Here is an 18,550-nt window from a genome sequence, read left to right on the forward strand (position 1 = left end):
GGAATCCAGTGGGCAAACGCTAGCATGGCATCAATTGCAGATGTCACTGCAGTCTCCATTTAATCCAGTCCCTGGGTTTAGTGCCACACTGGGCTCTGCTAGTGCATGTAGGTGTGCTGTAGTGAGAGCAGGGCTGTCTGAGACGACGGCCTCTGTCCTTGCAGAAGCTGTGTCTGCATGTTGAGGGCTGCAGGCATTCCAAATCTCCCTGCTCATTCCCTCAAAAAAAAGGATTTTTTAGAGAAACCGAGACGGAGCAGCGATGTCTGCCAGCTTGTTTCTCCTTTGATAATGGACAGCTTCTCCCTTTGTATTAATGCTGGCTCTACCTGGCTCAGATTTGAAGCTTGTGAGTGAAACTGGTCATCAGTCCCTTCAGTAACCAATGAGATTTTCATTAAAAGTGAAGAAGTTGAATCCTGGCTGCAGCGAAGGCAGCCACAGAATCTCTCCTGGCTTAACCTTAGCTTCTGCCCTTCCTGCCCACTGCTCTGCAGAGAGACTTCTGGTTGCTCTTCATGCCATTGCAAGGCTGGAGGTACTCCTTAAACAGAAGTAATTCTGCAGTGGGTGGAGAGTTATCAGCAGAAGCACAGGGCTTCACTGGATAAAAGTTCACTGCAGGCTCCTCAAAGCATGAACAAAGGCCAGTGCAGGGCTTTTTTCCTGTTAGAAAAGCAAAACAAGCCCACCAAAACAAATCTGTTGTCGTGCTTGGAATTACCCTGTTTAAGACATGGATGAGCTTTGCACTTTGGTTGCTGTCTCTTGATGTAAATTCTGTAGGAGTTTGCAGAGCAGAGAACTGCAGAGCTCAGCCTGCTGCTTTGTGCACATGCAGATGGAATAGAGCAGGGGCCCTCCAGCTCAGCAGCTGCAGTGCAGAAATGCAATTCTTAGTTATTCAGAAATTATTTTGTGGTGGCTGCACGTGGGGTGCTTGGGGGGATGCTGTGCACAGCAACTGGATGGTGTGGATTTACCCATTGAAGGCTGCAGTGGTCCACAGTGATGTGAAAGTTGGTGTCAGCTCTTGATTTGCATTTCTGGAAATTCATTTAGTTTGCATTCTGCTGTGGATTTCCAGAAATGTATCTTTGCCACATACAAAAGAAGGCACCTCCTGGGGCTGTGGTTCACTTGATCTTCACATCAGTGTAAAAAGCTTGGGGATGGTGAGAATAATGCAGATAATTCATAATGCAAAGCAGTCCTGTTTCGTGGTGGTATCTTAACACTGTGGTGGTGGCAAAAGGATGTTATTCTGCCAGGGGCTGTTTTTTGCTCTTCCCATATTGCTGCAAGACAACTGAACTTTACGTGCTTTGTGTGTCCAGGTAAAGAAAGTCACTGTCCTATCTTCTGAGAGACAGGTTGGTTGGTGGGCTTGAGGTAAAGCTGCTGTTCTGATATGTGCTTCTGAAACAGAATTCTGCTATCGCGATGGCACCAAGCAAAAACTCAACAGCAGCTGCTAAACAGCATTTTTCTTTTGGCTACATGAAGTAGTTTCATGACTTACAACACCGAGAGGACTTTGTGCACTGCTGCAGCTTTTGCAGCTTTCGGTTTGCTTATGTTGGTGCATGGCTGGTTGGAAAAAGCTGCATGAACGATGTGTATTCGGAGAGAAAAGCAATGATGAAAGTTTAACTGTACCCTGTTCTTTTCATGTTGTCTTTCTTTCCGTTTTTCTTTTAATGATCATGTTACTCTTGCATTTTATCTTTTCTTTTGCTGCCCAGTCTCCCAGCTACTTTCTCCCTGATACTCATCACTTAGGGGTGTGCAAAGAGCCGGTCCCTAAGTACCACACTGATCAGAGGAGGCTGGCTCAGCTGAGGGAGCTCAGAGCCAAGTTCTTCCTTTCATAGCCTCACCATGGCTGAGCAGAAGGGATGGAGAGCTGCCTGGATGGGTCACAGCAGCATTCCCACAATCTTATTTACTTCAATGAACTCACCAGAGCCCTTGCATGATCCTGTGTGACGATTGACTCCTTCTGTTTTACATTCTTGAGAATCCAGGAGCAAAAGTACTGAAATGCAGAGCAAAGTTTAAGGAGTTTGGAACCGTTCAACGCTCAGCATTTCTAAGATGTAAAGATTTTTCACTTCTTCCAGCAGAATTTTCAAAGCGATGGAAATTTTGATACCGTTGTCTGAATTTTAAAGAAAAAAACAAAACAGTTTTCTATCTGCACTGAAGTATAAATGTTCACCGTTATTTAACAGATGCTATTTTTAAGGGCACTGTAGAATAGGGAATTGTACAAAGTGTGGTCTTTGTCTGCACCGTTTCTATTTGTAATGCCACAAAAGCAGACTCTCATCCTGGACCGTTCCAATTCCAAACACATTGTAACAGGCTTTGAGCGTGCACTTTTCTTGGAGGGCAGGCACAGAACACACGTGGATCATGACTCAGAGACCCACCAGCTCTGTCAGACAGAGCTGTGCTTTGTAGCTCAGCCAGGGGTGTGAGCTCAGCTCCCTGGGGCTCTGCTTTCATAGCAGTGCATTTCCACGCTGACATTTGGACTGGCCGAACACTTTGCACACCTCCAAGTATCGTTTTGGACACTTCCCATCTGTCATTTTTGTTCATCTCTCTCTGTCTTTCTTGATCTTCTACCACGAAAGCAGACACAGGAACGTCCTCTGTTAGTGCAGGATGAAGACAAACTAAAAAAGCAGCAGATCCCTACTGAGACAACATTTCCCCGGCAAGCAAGCGAAGAATCTCTTCCAAAGGTTTCTATTCCGATTCCTGAAGAGCATAAATCACTCAAAAAGTGCCAGCTGTACTCTAGAATTTTTCCATCTCCACGTATCCCCTTTATGATGTCTTTTCTTGTGGTGGTAGCACTGACTGTTTGGTGGCTGCTCTTTCTCTGAGTGGGAACAGGGTCACGCAGAAACCTCAAGACCAAAGCTCCCGAATCTCTTGGCCGTGGCATCAGCTGCATCCTCCTTGTCCTGGGCTCTGATCTGCGCAGCTCGTTGCCCCTGGGGGGGACACCCTGTGACATTTGCTTTAATCCTGCTGTTCTCTGTGTGGCTGTGATGTGGGGCCTGGCAGGAGTGGTAATGGATTGCTGCGGATGTTGGGATGGCTCCTGGTCTCAGTAATATGTGATCCCAATTGCAGATGCTTTGGCTGTGAGAGGGCAGGCTGTGTGGCAGGAGGTCTCCCTCCATGCAGCCACTGCTGAAGATTTGCTTTTAGGCTTGTTTTGAACATAAGGTGTTCACAAGCAGGACATGTGATGGTGATCCAGAAACCCAAAGAGGCTTTTCAGCAACCTACCGAATCTAATCCATAACCACTCCTTCTCCAGGAAACTAAGTCTGGCATTGAAATAAATAGCATTGATCATCAGTGCTGCTATTACTGTTAACTTAGAGACAGGGACAGGCAGCTTCTCATTCTCCCAGTGGGAAGCCCTTGGCAGAGCATCACAGCTTCCATCTTGTGCCCGTATTCTCATTTCAAAACGCATCGTTTTGCAGGAGAAAATGCATTAGAAAGAAATATTTATTGTAAGCATAGGTCAGTTATTTTTCTCTCTCTGGTGGTCTTGGTATGCCCCAGCTGTGTTCTTTTTAATTTGTGTTGAACTAACTGTAGCATGTTTGCTTAAGTCACAGGAATGGATAACCCACTGTTACACGCATCGCCTTTGGTAGCATGTTGATGTTCCAACTCTTCCATTTACCTGAACTGTAATAAGACCACTGTGCTCAGGCCGTAGCTCCAATGTTAAAGCCATCTATTGTTTTGACTTCTCTAACAACAAGAAGAGAAACCCGTTGCATGCTGCTTGCTGTTTATTGCCTACCCGTGTAATTGTCTGGGTGATGCTCTTATTTATCCAAGTTAACTCAGTAATGAAGGTGGTCGAGCTGTGTAGGATGGGCAGAACCAGGTCTGCAAGTTGGAGGGAGGATGGGGCTTTGTGTCCATGGGGTTTCTTTGTGTATATAGTAATTCCGTGAGTGAACTGAGCCTTCTCCTTCAGCAGCAATGTGCTTTCTGTTGCTTTCTGTATAGTGTTGGTAGGAAGAGTTACTTCTGAGAGCAGCCTCCAGTGCCATCAGTGTTGGCAGCTGCTCCAACAGCGTAGAAGAGAAAGGAGGACGACTCTATCACAGGGGCCAAAATATGTGACTATATATAAATACCTGTATTTATAACCCTTCGTAGATCCATATCTGTGCAAACAGTGTTATTTAAGAAGTTAGCAAATATGCTTACAGGAAACAGGCGCAAGGCAAACTAGGTATGTGCACAACTTGGCATGTGCTGGCTCATCTTAGGGATCCCTGTATGTGTAGAGGCTGAGGCTCTCTAAATGCTGTCTCAGAAATGTAGGTTACGAGTGAAACCCTCCATCTGATCTCCTGGAATCCTTCTGATCTGTCTGCTCTCTTGTAACATGCTCCTATTAGTTCACCAGTTTGTGCCTTTAGGACTTAAGTTTTCTGCTGAATTCCTTGGAAAGTATTCTTCCCGTTACAATACACTGCCTTTAATACACAGTCTTCCTCTTTCAGCAGTAGGAATGGCAGAAGGACGTTTGTTCAGGTGTACCACAGCCCAAAGGAGAGCTGTCAGCAGCCCCAAGGAGGACAGCTCAGGGTACACGTGGCTGAAATTCAAGGGCACTGTGTTGAGATAAGTGGGCCTTGGAGAGGAGAGATGGGAGAGCCTGGACGTGGAGTGCTCCTGCATTGCAGAAGGTGATGGAGGGAAGCAGCTTTCCAAAAAGCTCTATGAAACTGGAGCATGAGATGTGGGAACCATTCATCCTCCACAGCACGAAGGGACAGGGAATGCTTTGTACTTCTGTGTGTTCTGTCCATTTTTCATGGAGAAGAATTAACCACACACCTCCTGCTTCCTTCCAGAAGCCATTGCTTGGGATAGCAGTCACTGAGTGCTGCTTGGGTTATTGCCCACTGTCTTTCTGAACTGATGATAAATATTCTGAAGCCATAGCAGTGGCTTTTGCTTGCTGTTTGTCTGCCATTTCCAAAGGACCTCAAGCCTGAAAGCTTTGCCTGGTGCAGTGTTTGGACACTGCTTGGGGTGATCTTCTTCATAGTGCTGAGAGATGCACTCTGTTGGCCATTGCAGCTCAGTTCTTTAATTAAGATGATCTCTCTCTCTCTCTCACATTTTGTTGTTGAACATTGAGATATGGCTGGATAACATCAGTACAAAAAACAACCCTTTAAAATGTACATTCAGAGAATGCTCAGGTACGTTTTTGGAGTTTATTGAACAGCTATCATTGAGGAGCTTAAAGAAACTGAACCAATGCTTTGTATTTCTAGGGCAGTGTAGGGGCCAGTTGTCTGTATTCATTCAGGTGGATATGGTCTTTTGTGGCAGGGAAGGATGGGAGCTTATCAAGGGCAGAAACACCGCCTGCCTGATGCTGAGGTGTGTTTTGGGAATGCCTGCAGTCTGTTGTGCTCCAGCCTTCTCTTCCAGCCACTTCTTCCTCTTCTCTGTTTGCTTGTATGGCAGATGGAGCTACAGCAGTGCCCTGAAGCAACCTGCCAGGGTCTTGTTTTCGTGTGTTATGTGTATGGTGTGCATTGTGCTGTGCTGGGTGATTCCTGCTCTCGCTGCATTTGCTGGATGCCCATTTGAGGCATGGCACTGCAGGAGGGCTGCAGGGCTCTGGACCATCTGGCTCAGTGCAAGGGCAGAGGTCTCAGGTTTTCATTAAGGAACTTACGTGTACTGAGCTCACTTCTTCCTCAGGAACAAACATGCTGCAAAGTACTGACAGCCCGTGTGATTCTTACTTCCAAAAGGAAGCTGAAAATATCTGCAGATAACTTCATCCCTGTTTGCATGGGAAATGCTGATTCTTCAGCATGAGGTGCTGCAGAAAGTGACATGTCAGTGACTCTGACACACCAGAAACATGGCTGCTATGGGACTGCCAGCAGTGTTGCTTTTCAATAGACTTTCCCAGTACTTTGCAGCCTGCCTTGCTGCAGTGGGACTCATTGGTGCTCACATGTGGGTCCCAATGGCTGCACTAAGGGACCAGCTGAGGTTCAGCCCCTTTGTCTTGTTCCATCCTAGAGCTGGAGGTTGGCTCTGTGCTGACTTTCTGAGTCTTCTTACTCTGATAGCAGCTTTTCTGATCTCCGGATAAAAGGCAAAACAGTTTCTTGGGCTTTCATGCTTTAACGTAGAGTGGCTATGTTTTCTTTTCCTTTACTAAAAGGGACAGCTGGTATTGTCTGTACCTCCTGCTGTGTGCTGCTATGAGAAGATGTGCTGGGACTTGGAGTTAAGGATAGGAACAATTTCCCTTCCATGCAGTTTATACAGCAACTGGCAAAGACCCTACAGGTGCTCAGTTATTTGCCTCCAGTCCTGGAATAAAGGGGGAGAGGTTGGTTTCCTTGGCATTCCTCCTTTGTAGGAATGAGGTCAGACTGCCCTTGCCATACCTGTACCTTGGGGCTCCTCAGGAAGTTTCTAGATGAAGCATCTTTCAGTTTGCTTAAGCATTGGTGATTCATCACTCTGAGATGATTCCACTGTTTCATTGGGTTTTCTTTTTCACTGGCTGTGAGTTGATCGTGCCTGTTGTGATCTGCAGGCTGAGGTAGGATGCTTTCCAGAAGAATGTATCCCAAAGCAGGGGGGTTACTGATGTGTTTGGAAATGTTAGGTCTCTGTTTACTCGTGCTGGTGACATGGGAAACCCTGATGTGGTGCTTTCTCATGTGTCCCTGTCAGCATCTCTTGGTTTATAACACTGGAGGGAAGGGCTGCAGGCTCTGGGTAAAGGCTGTCCGTCCTTGGGGCAGTGATTTGTGCCCCTCTGTGACCTTCTAGCAGTGGTACATGGTAGTGTTGGATCAGTTTGTGGGGACTAAGATTACTTTCTTTTTAACTACAATGCTCTCTTTTGGAACACTTTTTTGGCTTTGTATTTTTTCTCAGATTTTTCTTTGTAAATATGTACATTTATCATTAATAAATGTTATTGCAAATCAGATTCTACTTTCCACTGCTTATTAACACCAAAAGGCCTATGACCTGTGCTGAGACTCCTGGGGTAACCCTCAGTATTGCCAAGCAGCAGCAGCCCCTAAGCACGTGCAGCTCATGCAATGGGATCCAGGTGTGGGTCCATGGGCTGTGCCCAGTTGCAGCTGCACACATCTGGTGCAGCTTCATGCTGCTGTGCAGAGGGGCACGAGGGCTGTTGCTGCTAGCTGTGCATGCTTACAGAGTGGCCAGAGTAATTTTATTTGGAGTTAAATCCAGTGTGATGCAGAATAACTTTGTTTGCAGAGGAGCCACAGGCTTCAGCCCTCTTGGAAGTACTTAATGTGCCTCTAACTTCTCACTTCTGAGTCTGAAAGATAGGTCCAGTCGTTTGCTGGAAGCCTTTGGAGTGCAGAAGCATCACAGGTTGTGTGTCGCTGCTCTGCCCCTCCCAGCACCCACACTGCTCTGCTCTGAGGTGAGGATTGTGTTGCACCATTGCTGTGGCTGTGGACTCCCTGGGCTGCACGTGGCACAGTGCATCTCTGGGAGTCTTTCCCCTGATGTTGTGTTAATTTGAGGAGAAAATTTTTCTGTAAGTGAAGCAGCCACATTTGTAATGAACCAGCATCTTTCTGCTTGGCAGTGTAAGTCTTCACTTGGCTTCCAGCTGTGTCCACCAGAGGTTATGCAGAGTCATTTTAACGTTGCCTCCCAGCTTGTGTTCTGTGAGCTTATTTCCTTTTGGAGAAATCGTTTGGCTTGTGCTCTGTCAGTGAGCCCAGTGTCAGAACAGGGCCTGGGCACAGCAAATGGAGCAGGCAAAGTGCAGCAGCACAGAGCTGAGATGTGTTGGTCATAAACCCTGACACTATCCACATCCTGTCTTCTGCTGCTGCTAAACTGAATCTAATGCAGTGTCTGCGTTGCCACACGTGGCTTTTTTTTGTTTTGCTGCAGAGGACACTTGAAATAAGAAGTGCACAGCACTGAAGAGGAGCTGGAGCCTAAAGGAGATGGGGAGGGAGCAGAGTGTTGGGGGGAGGAAATGCTTTTGGAACTGTCTCCCTCAGCAGCCTGAGCTTGGTAACGCAGTGCTGATCTTGGGCTTGTTTCACACTGCAGGGTTGATGCAGTGCATTGGAAGTGGCTGCTGTGTATCTGGTAATACTTTGGGATTCTGCTTCACAACAGCAATTTGATCTTTTTCTTCAGCTTAAAGCATGCTGTGTATTTTCTTGCTTTGCCTTTCACTTGGGTCAGATTCTCTTTCCCCTTTCTGTTGTCTGACCAGGGCATTGTGATCACAGCAGTGGCAATGGAAAATAACAGTGGTCCAAAAATTGAAATCCGTAGGGAATGGCAGTCACTTTCATGTCACGTGCCAAGCTTTTCTGAACAGCTTCTAAACTTTCTATCTTTAAGGCAAAGAAGTTCTATAAGATGCAGGAGGTATTGTAAAAGAAGGATGTCTTGTTTTCTGCTTTATAATACTGTTTACTCATAGTGCTTTGACAGCTGTGGGATTGAGCATTCGCCATTTGATCTGGGAGCTCTTACTGGTGAGTGTGGTTCTCTGCAAAAGCACCATTATCTGCTTGTGCCTCTGTAGCCATCACCCACACCAGTGGCCTGCGTGCATCTGTTTGGGGATAACCTAATAACATGCACCTGGGAACTGCTGCAGTGCCAGGGTGAGCAGGGGGGTGATGGGAAATAGACACTGGGATTTAGAGCATGAAATGTGGTTGTTACAGGGAGTTAGCAGACACTGCTAAATTGTTTTCTTCATGCAGGAGTTTTTTCCAGTAGTGGAAAGGTGCAGACAGCAAGGAGTGCTTATGCCAGGCAGTGCAAGGAGCTGGGATGGCTGCTGTACGTGGTGTCCCGAGCCAGAACTGCAGGTCCTGTGACAAAAGCAGGCAAGCATCATGCACAAGAACACTTCAGAAATAATCCTTTCTGCCTCTGGTGTCAAAGCCTGTTATTAATTTATCCCCAGTCTGAGTTATTCTGTGTCACTTCTTACACTGCGGCTTTCAGAATCATCTCTGTCCTCAGTTTCTGCCCACGTCGGGTGTGCAGAGGTCTGTATTCAGCAGGGTGACGTTTCAGTTGAGTCCTGTGTGTGGTTGAATTTGTTTCTTCTGGGGCACTGCATCCCTCCTTGTGTTTTCTTTATGCTGTGTATGGCTGCAAGCGCTCCACGTAGCGGGGTTGGTTCTGTGCCTGGGGGGTGGAGCAGTCTGTGGGCCTCCATGAGAACGTGCAAATCCGAGCCCTCAAAGTAGGAATGCTTTTGCATTTGTAAAGTGAAGCAAAATCATGATAAGATCAGAATGTGTAACAGACGGCCAAATTCCGACTGAGGTGGATTGCTGTGTTTGGTTTGGTATGAAGGTAATGCTTTCTCGCCTACGTGCAAACTTCATTTCTAAATACAGAAACAAACAGAATCATATTGGAAAAAATTGTGCATAAATAGATAATTATATAGAAAGAAATAGCTGCTAATTAGCCTGGCTTCTTAATAGCGGCGCAGGAAGGCAAGAATAAAAGTACTTCTGTTTAGTTGATCTTATCAGGATTTCAGTCTGCATGTCTGTAGCTGCGCTGTGCTCTGTTGCAGATGTGTATGGCCACACCATAGAGATCATTCCAGCTTTTCTGCCCTCCTGTGCTCTCACTCTGCGAGATGCTTCTAAAATGCAAATGGTTTTTCTGTATGTGAAAGGGAGCTGTGGAGTTGTTCTTATTGTATGCAGATGTTTGTCTCTTCAGTGGATCTGTGTTTGTGTGGCTGCTTGATCTGCTTTGTTTTAACTGTGGATTACATTCCTCCTTTTGGCTGAACGGGTGCCCTGGCTGGTATGGAAGGAATCTTGCTTCTAAGGCACTTCCCATTAAAATCCAGAAGATACACTGCGTCGTCTCGAGATGCCCTGATTATTTGGCAAGCTTTGAAATGTAAAATTAAGATATCAGCGTATGAATTCAGGTTTTAAAGCAAGATTAAGTCATTGGCATCTGCTAACCTAAGATTGTATTCTGTTTTGTGAAGCATTGCAGTATAACATCTTCTGTTACACAGCATGAGGATGGGGCCTTTAAAGGTCCCCTTCAACCCAAATGATTCTTTGATTCTGTGGTCTGTACCTTCTGGAAGAGCAGTGCAGAAGAGGTTTGTAATCAGAAACAGCACTTCCACATTTATGCAGCAGATCTGATCTGCTCATCACAGCACTGACCACCATCACTTTGCTCCTATGAAGTGGATTTCCCTAAGCAGTAACCCAAGAACTTAACAGAAGCCCAAGAGGCTGGAAATGGGAATGGATAGAACCTTACAGGTAATCTTTATGGAACAGACAGAAGCTGGGCACTGAAGAACACCAGAGAGGAATGGGACAAGAGTCCTTTCTGGGAGTTCTACTAAAATAAGCTTCTATTTGTGCTACACAAAGCAGTTATGCTTCTTAAAATACTATTGAGCTGTGCCATTAGGTGATGTCAGTCAGGCTGAAAGCTTCTGATGGATCACAGATGCATTGTACCAAATAACCCACAGCCTTCAGACGTCACTTTTTAAGTGCAAGTTACAGTTTGTTGGTTGCCCAGAGAATCTTCGTAACAGAAGGTGATGCAGTGCTTTCTGTTCATCTTCATGCCATCACCAAAATTAGAATTAAAGGTGACAGCAGTGGACGAGCCATACTTGAATGAAGATGTAATCACTGTTGTTGGATATACAGATATGTGCCTGTTTTTATAGCTTACCAGAAGTCATCTGTGAGGCTGTCAATTATGGGTAAGAATTAGCAGTAGCATTGATTTCAGTGGCATCTCATTGTTTTTTTCTCCTCGTTGCCTGATGCTCAATGAAGCACATGTCTAAAATTGTACTTGCAGATTATTCTGCCCTTCCTTAAAGGCATCCTAGCATGTCAACGAGAGAAACATCATTTCTGGGCCATGGCTGGGTTGCAGCCATCGCTCACAGCTGGCACTGAAGATGCTCTCCTAAGCAGAAGTGTGTATAATCACTTGGAAAGACAGCCCGTTTGTGCTACAGCTCTGTTTTGCTCATGTTTTAACGCTTCTCTTTTTGTCACTGTTGCTTTCCTGCTGGCTAGAGGGCTCCTGGAGAGAAGACCTAGTTGGGAACTTGCTAATGAGCTCAACGGAAGGCAGAATAGCACCAGCTTTAGCCAGCTTGTCTGGCTTGTGCCAGTCTTCTGAAATACCCCAGGTGCCATAGATGTGCTTGCTTGCTCCTTGGAGGGCTGCATTGCTTTATTCTGCTCTTCTCAACTGCACGCCATCTCCGATGCCAACGATGCTGTACCTGCAGGAGGTTTAGCTATTGCAAAGGTTTCTGTTACCCCAGAGACCAGCAGCAAACTGGTTGCAGGGAGGTGGCATTCCCAGGTGCTGGGAGCCCAGCAAAGCACGGGCTCTGCACATTGGTGGTACATGATCCTTCTGGGTTTATTCTCTTAAACTCCATGTGCAAATTTAAACAGCGTAAAATATTTCAAGGAGTTAAAAGCAGAATTGATGCATGGCTGTAGTGTCACTGGTGGTTTTGTCTGTGTACAGAGGTCTTCACTTGCTACACTGAAATTATTCCTGTTTCCAAACTGGGCAAAGAGTGTGAAACGGTGGTTCTTCATTTAATTTTGCTTTAATGTTAATGTATTACACCGTCATTGCATGGATTGCTGACCTACCAGGAGGCCTATGTCAGCAAATCCATCACATTTCAGAGGTTTTCAAGCTCTTAAATGTTCAGAATCCACTGCTGCTGCAACTCACTGACGGAGACGCTGTAAGAGACCAATGTTTTGCTTCATGTCTTCCTGTTCTTCCTAACCCTCTCTCTCTCTCTCTGGCCTTTTTGTGTATCCCTTTCTTTGTAGAATATGAATGACTTTCTCTACAGAGAGGATGTGGCTGAAGAGCCAGAGTGGAAAAGTGTTACCCCTGGCTTTGAATGGGAGGGCCCAAAGCAGTCGGTAGCTTTTAGCGAGACCCCAGTGCCGCACACCTCCGAGCCTCCTCCACGTGGTGCATCCCCCGCCAGCAGCCAGGACCACGAGGAGGAGCTGAGCCGTGCCCAGGGCTCCTGTGCAGCTGTGGAAGAGCTGGTGGCTGGCTCTGAGCTGCCTGAGCCCACTGCTGCCCCTGTGCTGCAGCCCCAGGGAAGAGCGGAGGTGGCGGAGGCCGGCGAAGACAGATTGGTGGGAGAGCTCGATGGCAAATGTCATGGCTCGAGCAGTGCGAGCGAGCTGCCCGTGGTCATTCGCTGCTTCCAGGTAGCCCTGCTCTCCCCACACCTCCCTGATTGGCTTGGGAGTGGAACCCCAAACACTGCAGCAAGCAGGTGCTCCAGACCCACGAGGAGGAGTTGTGCTTCCTTGGCTTGGGCGCTGTCTTGGCGCTGGGGACCCGGTCCATGTCCTGCAGTCGGTGTGCGCCAGCCCCTCTCAATTGATCTCTGCACTAAACACAAGCTGTGCTTCAGCACAATGCCGTTTGCCTTTCTGCAATGAAAGCGTCCTCTGACATCCCCAAAAGAGGAGCATTTAGGCTTAAGGTTTTTGCCATCTGTACTGCAAGGCTGAGCCTTAGTGCAGCACAGCAAATTGGATGCGTTGTCAGGCGTGCTTCCATGAGACGTGGGCATTGACATCCTCTTCTCCTCCCCACCTTGAGAGGCATTTTTGCCTGCTTCAGTGTTCCTGAACGTGAATTGCTTCCATTCCAATAGATGTCTGCTTCCCCTCTAACAACTGTGGTGGCAGCGGTCAGATTTGGGACAGCAAACAGCCATGGAGTGACTGGGGCAAACACTGCGGGGCTGAACTAACTCTTCTTTGGGATGATTATCATCAGGTGGTGGACAGCTGATTTCTTTCCTCCCCATTTCTCTTGCAAGATGTCACGTTTCTGTTTTGTCTGACATTGATTTAATAAAAGTTGAAGGCCTAGGATGAGATGAGGGTTTTTAATGAAATGTTCCACTTGTCGTCAGGATGAAATTTCTCAGCTGTGAGCAGGTCTCCATTTGTCCAGGGGTTGTGTTAATTGTATCAGTAAATGAGGGTCATCTCTTACTGGCAGCTGGCCTGGGAGCTTCTAGTAATTAGAAAGTTCATAATCAGGGGAGGTGTTCCTTATGGCATGGTGACACTGCTTGGAGCCTCACTGCCTTTGTTGGGCTGAGCTGGTGCCATGGTATCTGGGGATGTGGAGGATTTGTCTGTTAAATCCTTACATGGAGCCTTGACTTGTTGAGAAGTGTGTTGGAGCAGAGGCTTAGCAGTGGAGGTTCCAGGCTGACCTTGGTTCCCACAGAGCTTTTATCAGATCAGTGTCAGAACATTTGCAGACCACAGTTGTGATGTGGAAATGCTGAAGGGCATTGACTGAGCTCTTTCAAACCTGTCTCACAGCCACCCCTAGTGAAGACACAGACAGTCACCATCTCAGACGTGTCCAATGCTGTCAAAAGTGAAATTCCAACGAAAGAAGTTCCCATTGTTCACACGGAGACGAAGACCATCACCTACGAAGCTGCACAGGTAAGGTGTGTTCTGATTAATTTTCCAGGAGCTTAATTAAACTCATCCTAACGTGCAGCTCCTTGGGGTGATCCTGCAGCACCACCTGGTGCTGCCTGCCTTCCTCTGAACAGCTGAGCCACAGCACAGAGGTTATGGTTGATACTTGCAGGCATGCAGTGATTTTTGGAGTAGCAGCATTTTTAGCATCCCTGAAGAATAATTACCTTTTCAAGATATGCAGTTACTTTTCAAGATGTGCATGCAAACAGAATTTATCTTCAGCTCTGGGATGCAGATCAGGCTGTGCACATTTGGCTAGAGCTGGCTTTTTTTGTGCAGGGGCTGGCTTGGCTTGGTTCCCCCAGTTCTCCTTGCTGTTTATGCCTCTTCAGAACTCTATAAGCGTTTTTGGAAACATTTGAAGATTCTTCTTTAGTCCTTAATACTGAAATAGGTGCTGAGGTGGTGGATCTGCATGTTTCCAGTCCTGGGGCTTTGTGCTGAGCCTCCTGGCATCCACAAGGTCCTTGTTGTGCAGCTGAGAGTCCTTCAGCCAGCTGCAGAGGGGATCACTTTGTCTCTTAATTCCTGCAGTCTGCTTCTGAGGTGGGATTTGTACTCAGATTGCAGCCTGCTCTGTTGAGGTGGAGCCCCTGTTTCCATCACTGCTCACAGAAATTGATGGTGTTTGTTTTTGACTCCCACAGACAGATGGTGGCAATGGAGATTTGGACCCTGGCATCCTGCTCACTGCTCAGACCATCACATCAGAGACCACCAGCAGCACCACCACCACACAGATCACCAAGGTAATGAGATGAAGTGGTGACAACAGAAACAACAAAGTAAAGCAGCAACACGATAAAGAGATGGGCAGAATTGAATAACAGAAAAAAAAAAACAACAAAGCTTGGGGATCCCAGAACTGCCTGTGCTGTATTAAAACTATAGATGATGTATTACATGGAGTCAGGTCTGGATGTTGGCTGTAGCTGTCCTGTGAGACAACAGGAGAGAAATGCACTGTGAGTCAAAGCTCTTCATTGGCACAGTTACAAGAAGAGATCACTGAATGCTTGACAGTGTTTGTCTGTGAGCAGTGACAGTTTTCCTCTGTGATTTTGATACTCTGGTATGACAGCAGTACTTGGTAATCCTATTTTTGGATACCATCTTTAGGCAGGCAGCCCCAGTGCACTCGAATTCCTTTTCACTTCTCAGCTAACAGCAGTTTTCCTTTTGTGTCAGACTGTGAAAGGTGGCATTTCAGAGACACGGATTGAAAAGAGGATTGTCATCACAGGAGATGCAGATGTGGACCATGACCAGGTAGGAGTCTGGATGCAGTTCAGAAGAGCTTCTCAGCATTGGCACAGGCTGCAGCCATGCTGTCTTTCTGAAGATAATTTAAACAGAAAATAACCTAGGGATTGTTTTCTGGGGTAAAAATAAAGCTCTAAAGCTGATTTCAATAATAAATTCCTTTTTGACAGTAGGCAGTTTCATAACTGGGACAGCAGAGCTTAATTCTGCTCTGAAACTGGTATTGGCAACAGTATTTTGATAGAATTGCTTTGGAAAATTGTGATTTAAAAAAAATCTGCAAGGAAATGAAATAAGTTTTCCGTGGTATCTGGATTATCTGCATTAATTTTCTCAAACCTTAGAAGAGAGATTGCTGCAGTGTAGTGCCAGAAGTTGTTTCGTAGCACTCAGCACCACTGGAGAAGAGATGCCTGCATTAAATCTCGCAGGCTTTATATGAGAGCCTTTCTGATGAGTCAGCCTCACTGGCCTGCAGTGTGTGTTGGAAGTGATGGTTTTGTCATCAGGGAATCATACATTACATTTAATTTTAGTTGCAGCTATCACGGGCCTGGAAAACACTTGTACAACAAGAACTAGTTAGTTAATTCTGACAGCAAATGTCTGAGAACGTCTGCAACTTGCTAGCCATGCTTGCTGGAAGAATAAACAGAGTTTGCTTAATTGCTCCTATCCATCTTCTACCAGGGGCAGCTGAGAGATGTGATGTGTTCTTAGAAAACCATCTTGCCTTTAACAAATAGCCCAGTGCCACTGAAAGCCGTGCTCTGCTCCCTGAAACGTGCACGTTTCCTCTGCATGCAGCTCATGGCCAAGTAGTGTGTACAGATCCAAAAAGGCCTAATGATTCAGCACCTCATCACCTTGTGCTCCCGTTGGGATCAGGAGCCTTCAGGACATGAGAATTTTCTGCTTGGTGTAATGTGCACCATTGATTCCTGCCTTGCCTTTAAACCATGCTTCCTTCCAAACTGTAGCCAGGCGGCTTTGCTTTCCTTTCTTTCTGCCCAGAGTTAGAAATAGGCTCTTGTTACCTCCAGCTCCCCCTGGCCCTTGTCTGAGATGTGCTCTCTTGCAGGTCCTAGCTCAGGCCATAAAGGCAGCGAAGGAGCAGCACCCGGACATGTCGGTGACCAAAGTGGTTGTGCACCAGGAGACTGAGATTGCAGAGGAGTAGCAGGGCTGAGTAAGTAGGGAGACCACGTGCCATAAAGGACAGTGCTGCTTCCTCTTCAGGGCAGGCAGCTGATCTCAGTGCAAGGGATGTTTGGTTCAACATGGTCAGAATTTAAGGCAAATGACTGTTGTTCACCGAACAGTCCTGCTCACACTGTTCCTATTGAATCTTTTAAGGCTGGTGTAGCAGTCACAAACACAGACTACTCATGAAGTGGAAGTGAGCCCCAAAAAAAGGTGTAAAAGAAGTGAGATGGGTGATGGGGCTGCTCTGTCATACCTCTCATCTCCAGCTCCTCGAGAGCATCCTGAACTGCAGGTTGCACAGATCCCTGCCTGTGTCATCTCTGGGCACTGGGCTCCTGCTGCTCCTGACCTGCCTGAAGCATCACTTCTTTGGTGGCTCTTAGAATTGGTGGCTCTTAGAATTGGTGCTTTGGGGACAGGCACAGGGCATTGGGACAGATGCCCAGCAGTGCAGAGCCCAGGCTCACCCATAGCACTGCCAACAGCTCATCTCATCTCCAGTGACTTCAGGGAAGCACATTCCTTCTTACTGAGAGATGACTGTGAATAGCTATAGCTTACCCTGTTTCTCTTTCTAGGAAGTGTTCTTTCCAGATGATACCAGGAAATAAAATGGAGCAAAACTACAAAACAACTACCTGGAGCACAGAGACCTCAGAGCTACACGACTTTATCCTCAGAAACTGAACATTCATATCACTTAGCAGGATTTATGCTTCAACATTTTACTTGGGATTGTCCAGAATGCACTGGATCCTATTGGATATAGTTTGTTGGTTGTTTTATATATATATATATATATATATATATAGTGACAAACAGTATGCCATATTTCTAACTGTACTAAATATTTTTACAGGTTTTCAATTTTGCATTCCCTTTCACAGCTTCTTCAAATGCAGGCTCAGACACAACCCGCAGGGCTCTTAGGGTTGCTTGGTGGGTTTTTCTTGGTTGTTTTTGTTGTTGTTGTTGTTGTTTTAAGTCTTATTCCCTCAGCCTGGTTAGGCATCATGGAGGTACAGCCACATCAGAGCATATCCTGACTGCAGGATTTGTACACACGTTCAGAAAGCAATGGGTCCTTCTGCCAGAAGAGCCACTTGAAAAGGTCAGACTTGAGTTTGTGCAGCATTTCCAATTAATTACCTCCATTTGTAGCTGGTAGGCAGTGTGAGACTCCTGCAGAACACCCAGGCACAGAGCAGGGCTTCTACTTTCACCATGAGCTTCATAGAACCATTAAGGTTGGGAATCTCAGATCACCATCCCAACCCCCCCGTGCCCACCCAACCCTCATCCTTTGGACTTTCCTCACTTTTGGGTCTTGGACCCCCATTGTCTGAATGCAGTAGGGTTGTGTGGTGTAACATATATGCACACATCCTCGTAGTTGGCTAGCTTAAGGAATACTGGAAGTTGCTTCAAGTACCTTAATACTGTGAATTCTAGAGCTTTAAGAGGACTGTGGTAGATACTTCCCTTCTCCCATGCATCCCTGCTGAGTGCTCCCTGCCTGGTTGTGTTTTCTAGATGTCATTAAATTAAAAAACCCTTAGAAGTGTGCGTTTAGGATGTTTGGACTCTGGATGCTATTAAGATAGTCTTATGCAGCATTCACAGTAACTGATTTTCAGTGTCATAGTTTTTCACTTGTTGGTGTTCTTAATTTTTAAATGAGTTTTTTTTCCCCTGTTATGGGTTGTTTTTGTTTTTTTCCCCCTCCTGGTGCTATTTAAAGCTGAACACATTACCCCTATATCAGGGCAAGGTGTTGCATCCTGCTTTCAATTAATCTAAAATCCTATAGCCAGTCCTTCCCCAGGCCCACAGGCTGCACTGGGAGAGGGAACCTTAGGAGGTGTCACATTGCTGGTTGCAATAAAGCCAATTGTGGAAAGCAGTGCAGCACTTTAGGAGTACTGCCTCCCCTCCTGCATGCTGGGGGAAGGATCTGTGCTTTGTGGCTGCCTTGCTGGAATGAAACACCAGGGCTCTTATCTGCATCTTAGGGCTGGGCTTACAGACCACATACAAAATATCTTAAAAATATATATATAAAAAAAAAAAAAGAAAGAAAGAAAAGCACATAATATGAAGTTTGTGGAAGCCCCAGCCACCCCTCACACCCATTCCCAAACCCTTGGCCATCCCCACTCAGTGGATGTGAGCCAGGTCTCACTGCTGGTCCCTCCATGGCTCCCAGTGCTGAGCTCCGTGGGAATGCTGTCACCATGCCCTGGTTTCTCCTTCCAGCATTTAAACACAATAAAATAAAGCTGTGTATAGTCTGCCTAATGCTTGTGAGCAGTAAGATTTGGAAGATGCAATTTTTTATTATTTTTTATTTAGTGTAGCTTGGCACATAGGTGGCTGAAGGTGTGGAGTGCTCTGCTGCCGCTCCCCAGTCAAGGATGGAGGAAAATGGC

The 18,550-nt window shown here is 46.3% G+C and overlaps 1 protein-coding gene across 26 annotated transcripts in view; it reads left to right on the top strand.

Annotated features, from left to right (window-relative positions):
- Positions 1-18,197, top strand: part of EPB41 (erythrocyte membrane protein band 4.1) — a 72,797-nt gene extending 54,600 nt beyond the window's left edge. For 20 of the 26 annotated variants that reach the window (XM_090123841.1, XM_090123825.1, XM_090123827.1 and 17 more), the window contains 6 exons: positions 11,946-12,341; positions 13,482-13,610; positions 14,300-14,401; positions 14,841-14,921; positions 15,997-16,104; positions 16,700-18,197. In XM_090123841.1, the coding sequence (XP_089979967.1) occupies positions 11,946-12,341; positions 13,482-13,610; positions 14,300-14,401; positions 14,841-14,921; positions 15,997-16,095 (807 nt within the window). In that variant the 3' untranslated portion in view covers positions 16,096-16,104; positions 16,700-18,197. The remainder of the gene's footprint in view (positions 1-11,945; positions 12,342-13,481; positions 13,611-14,299; positions 14,402-14,840; positions 14,922-15,996; positions 16,105-16,699) is intronic. The other 6 variants (XM_090123837.1, XM_090123845.1, XM_090123847.1 and 3 more) reach the window with 1 other exon arrangement.
- The last annotated feature ends 353 nt before the right edge of the window (positions 18,198-18,550 follow it).

This window comes from Phasianus colchicus, chromosome 24 (genome assembly GCF_987193195.1).
Source record: "Phasianus colchicus chromosome 24, bPhaCol1.hap1.1, whole genome shotgun sequence".
Taxonomy (NCBI): domain Eukaryota; kingdom Metazoa; phylum Chordata; class Aves; order Galliformes; family Phasianidae; genus Phasianus; species Phasianus colchicus.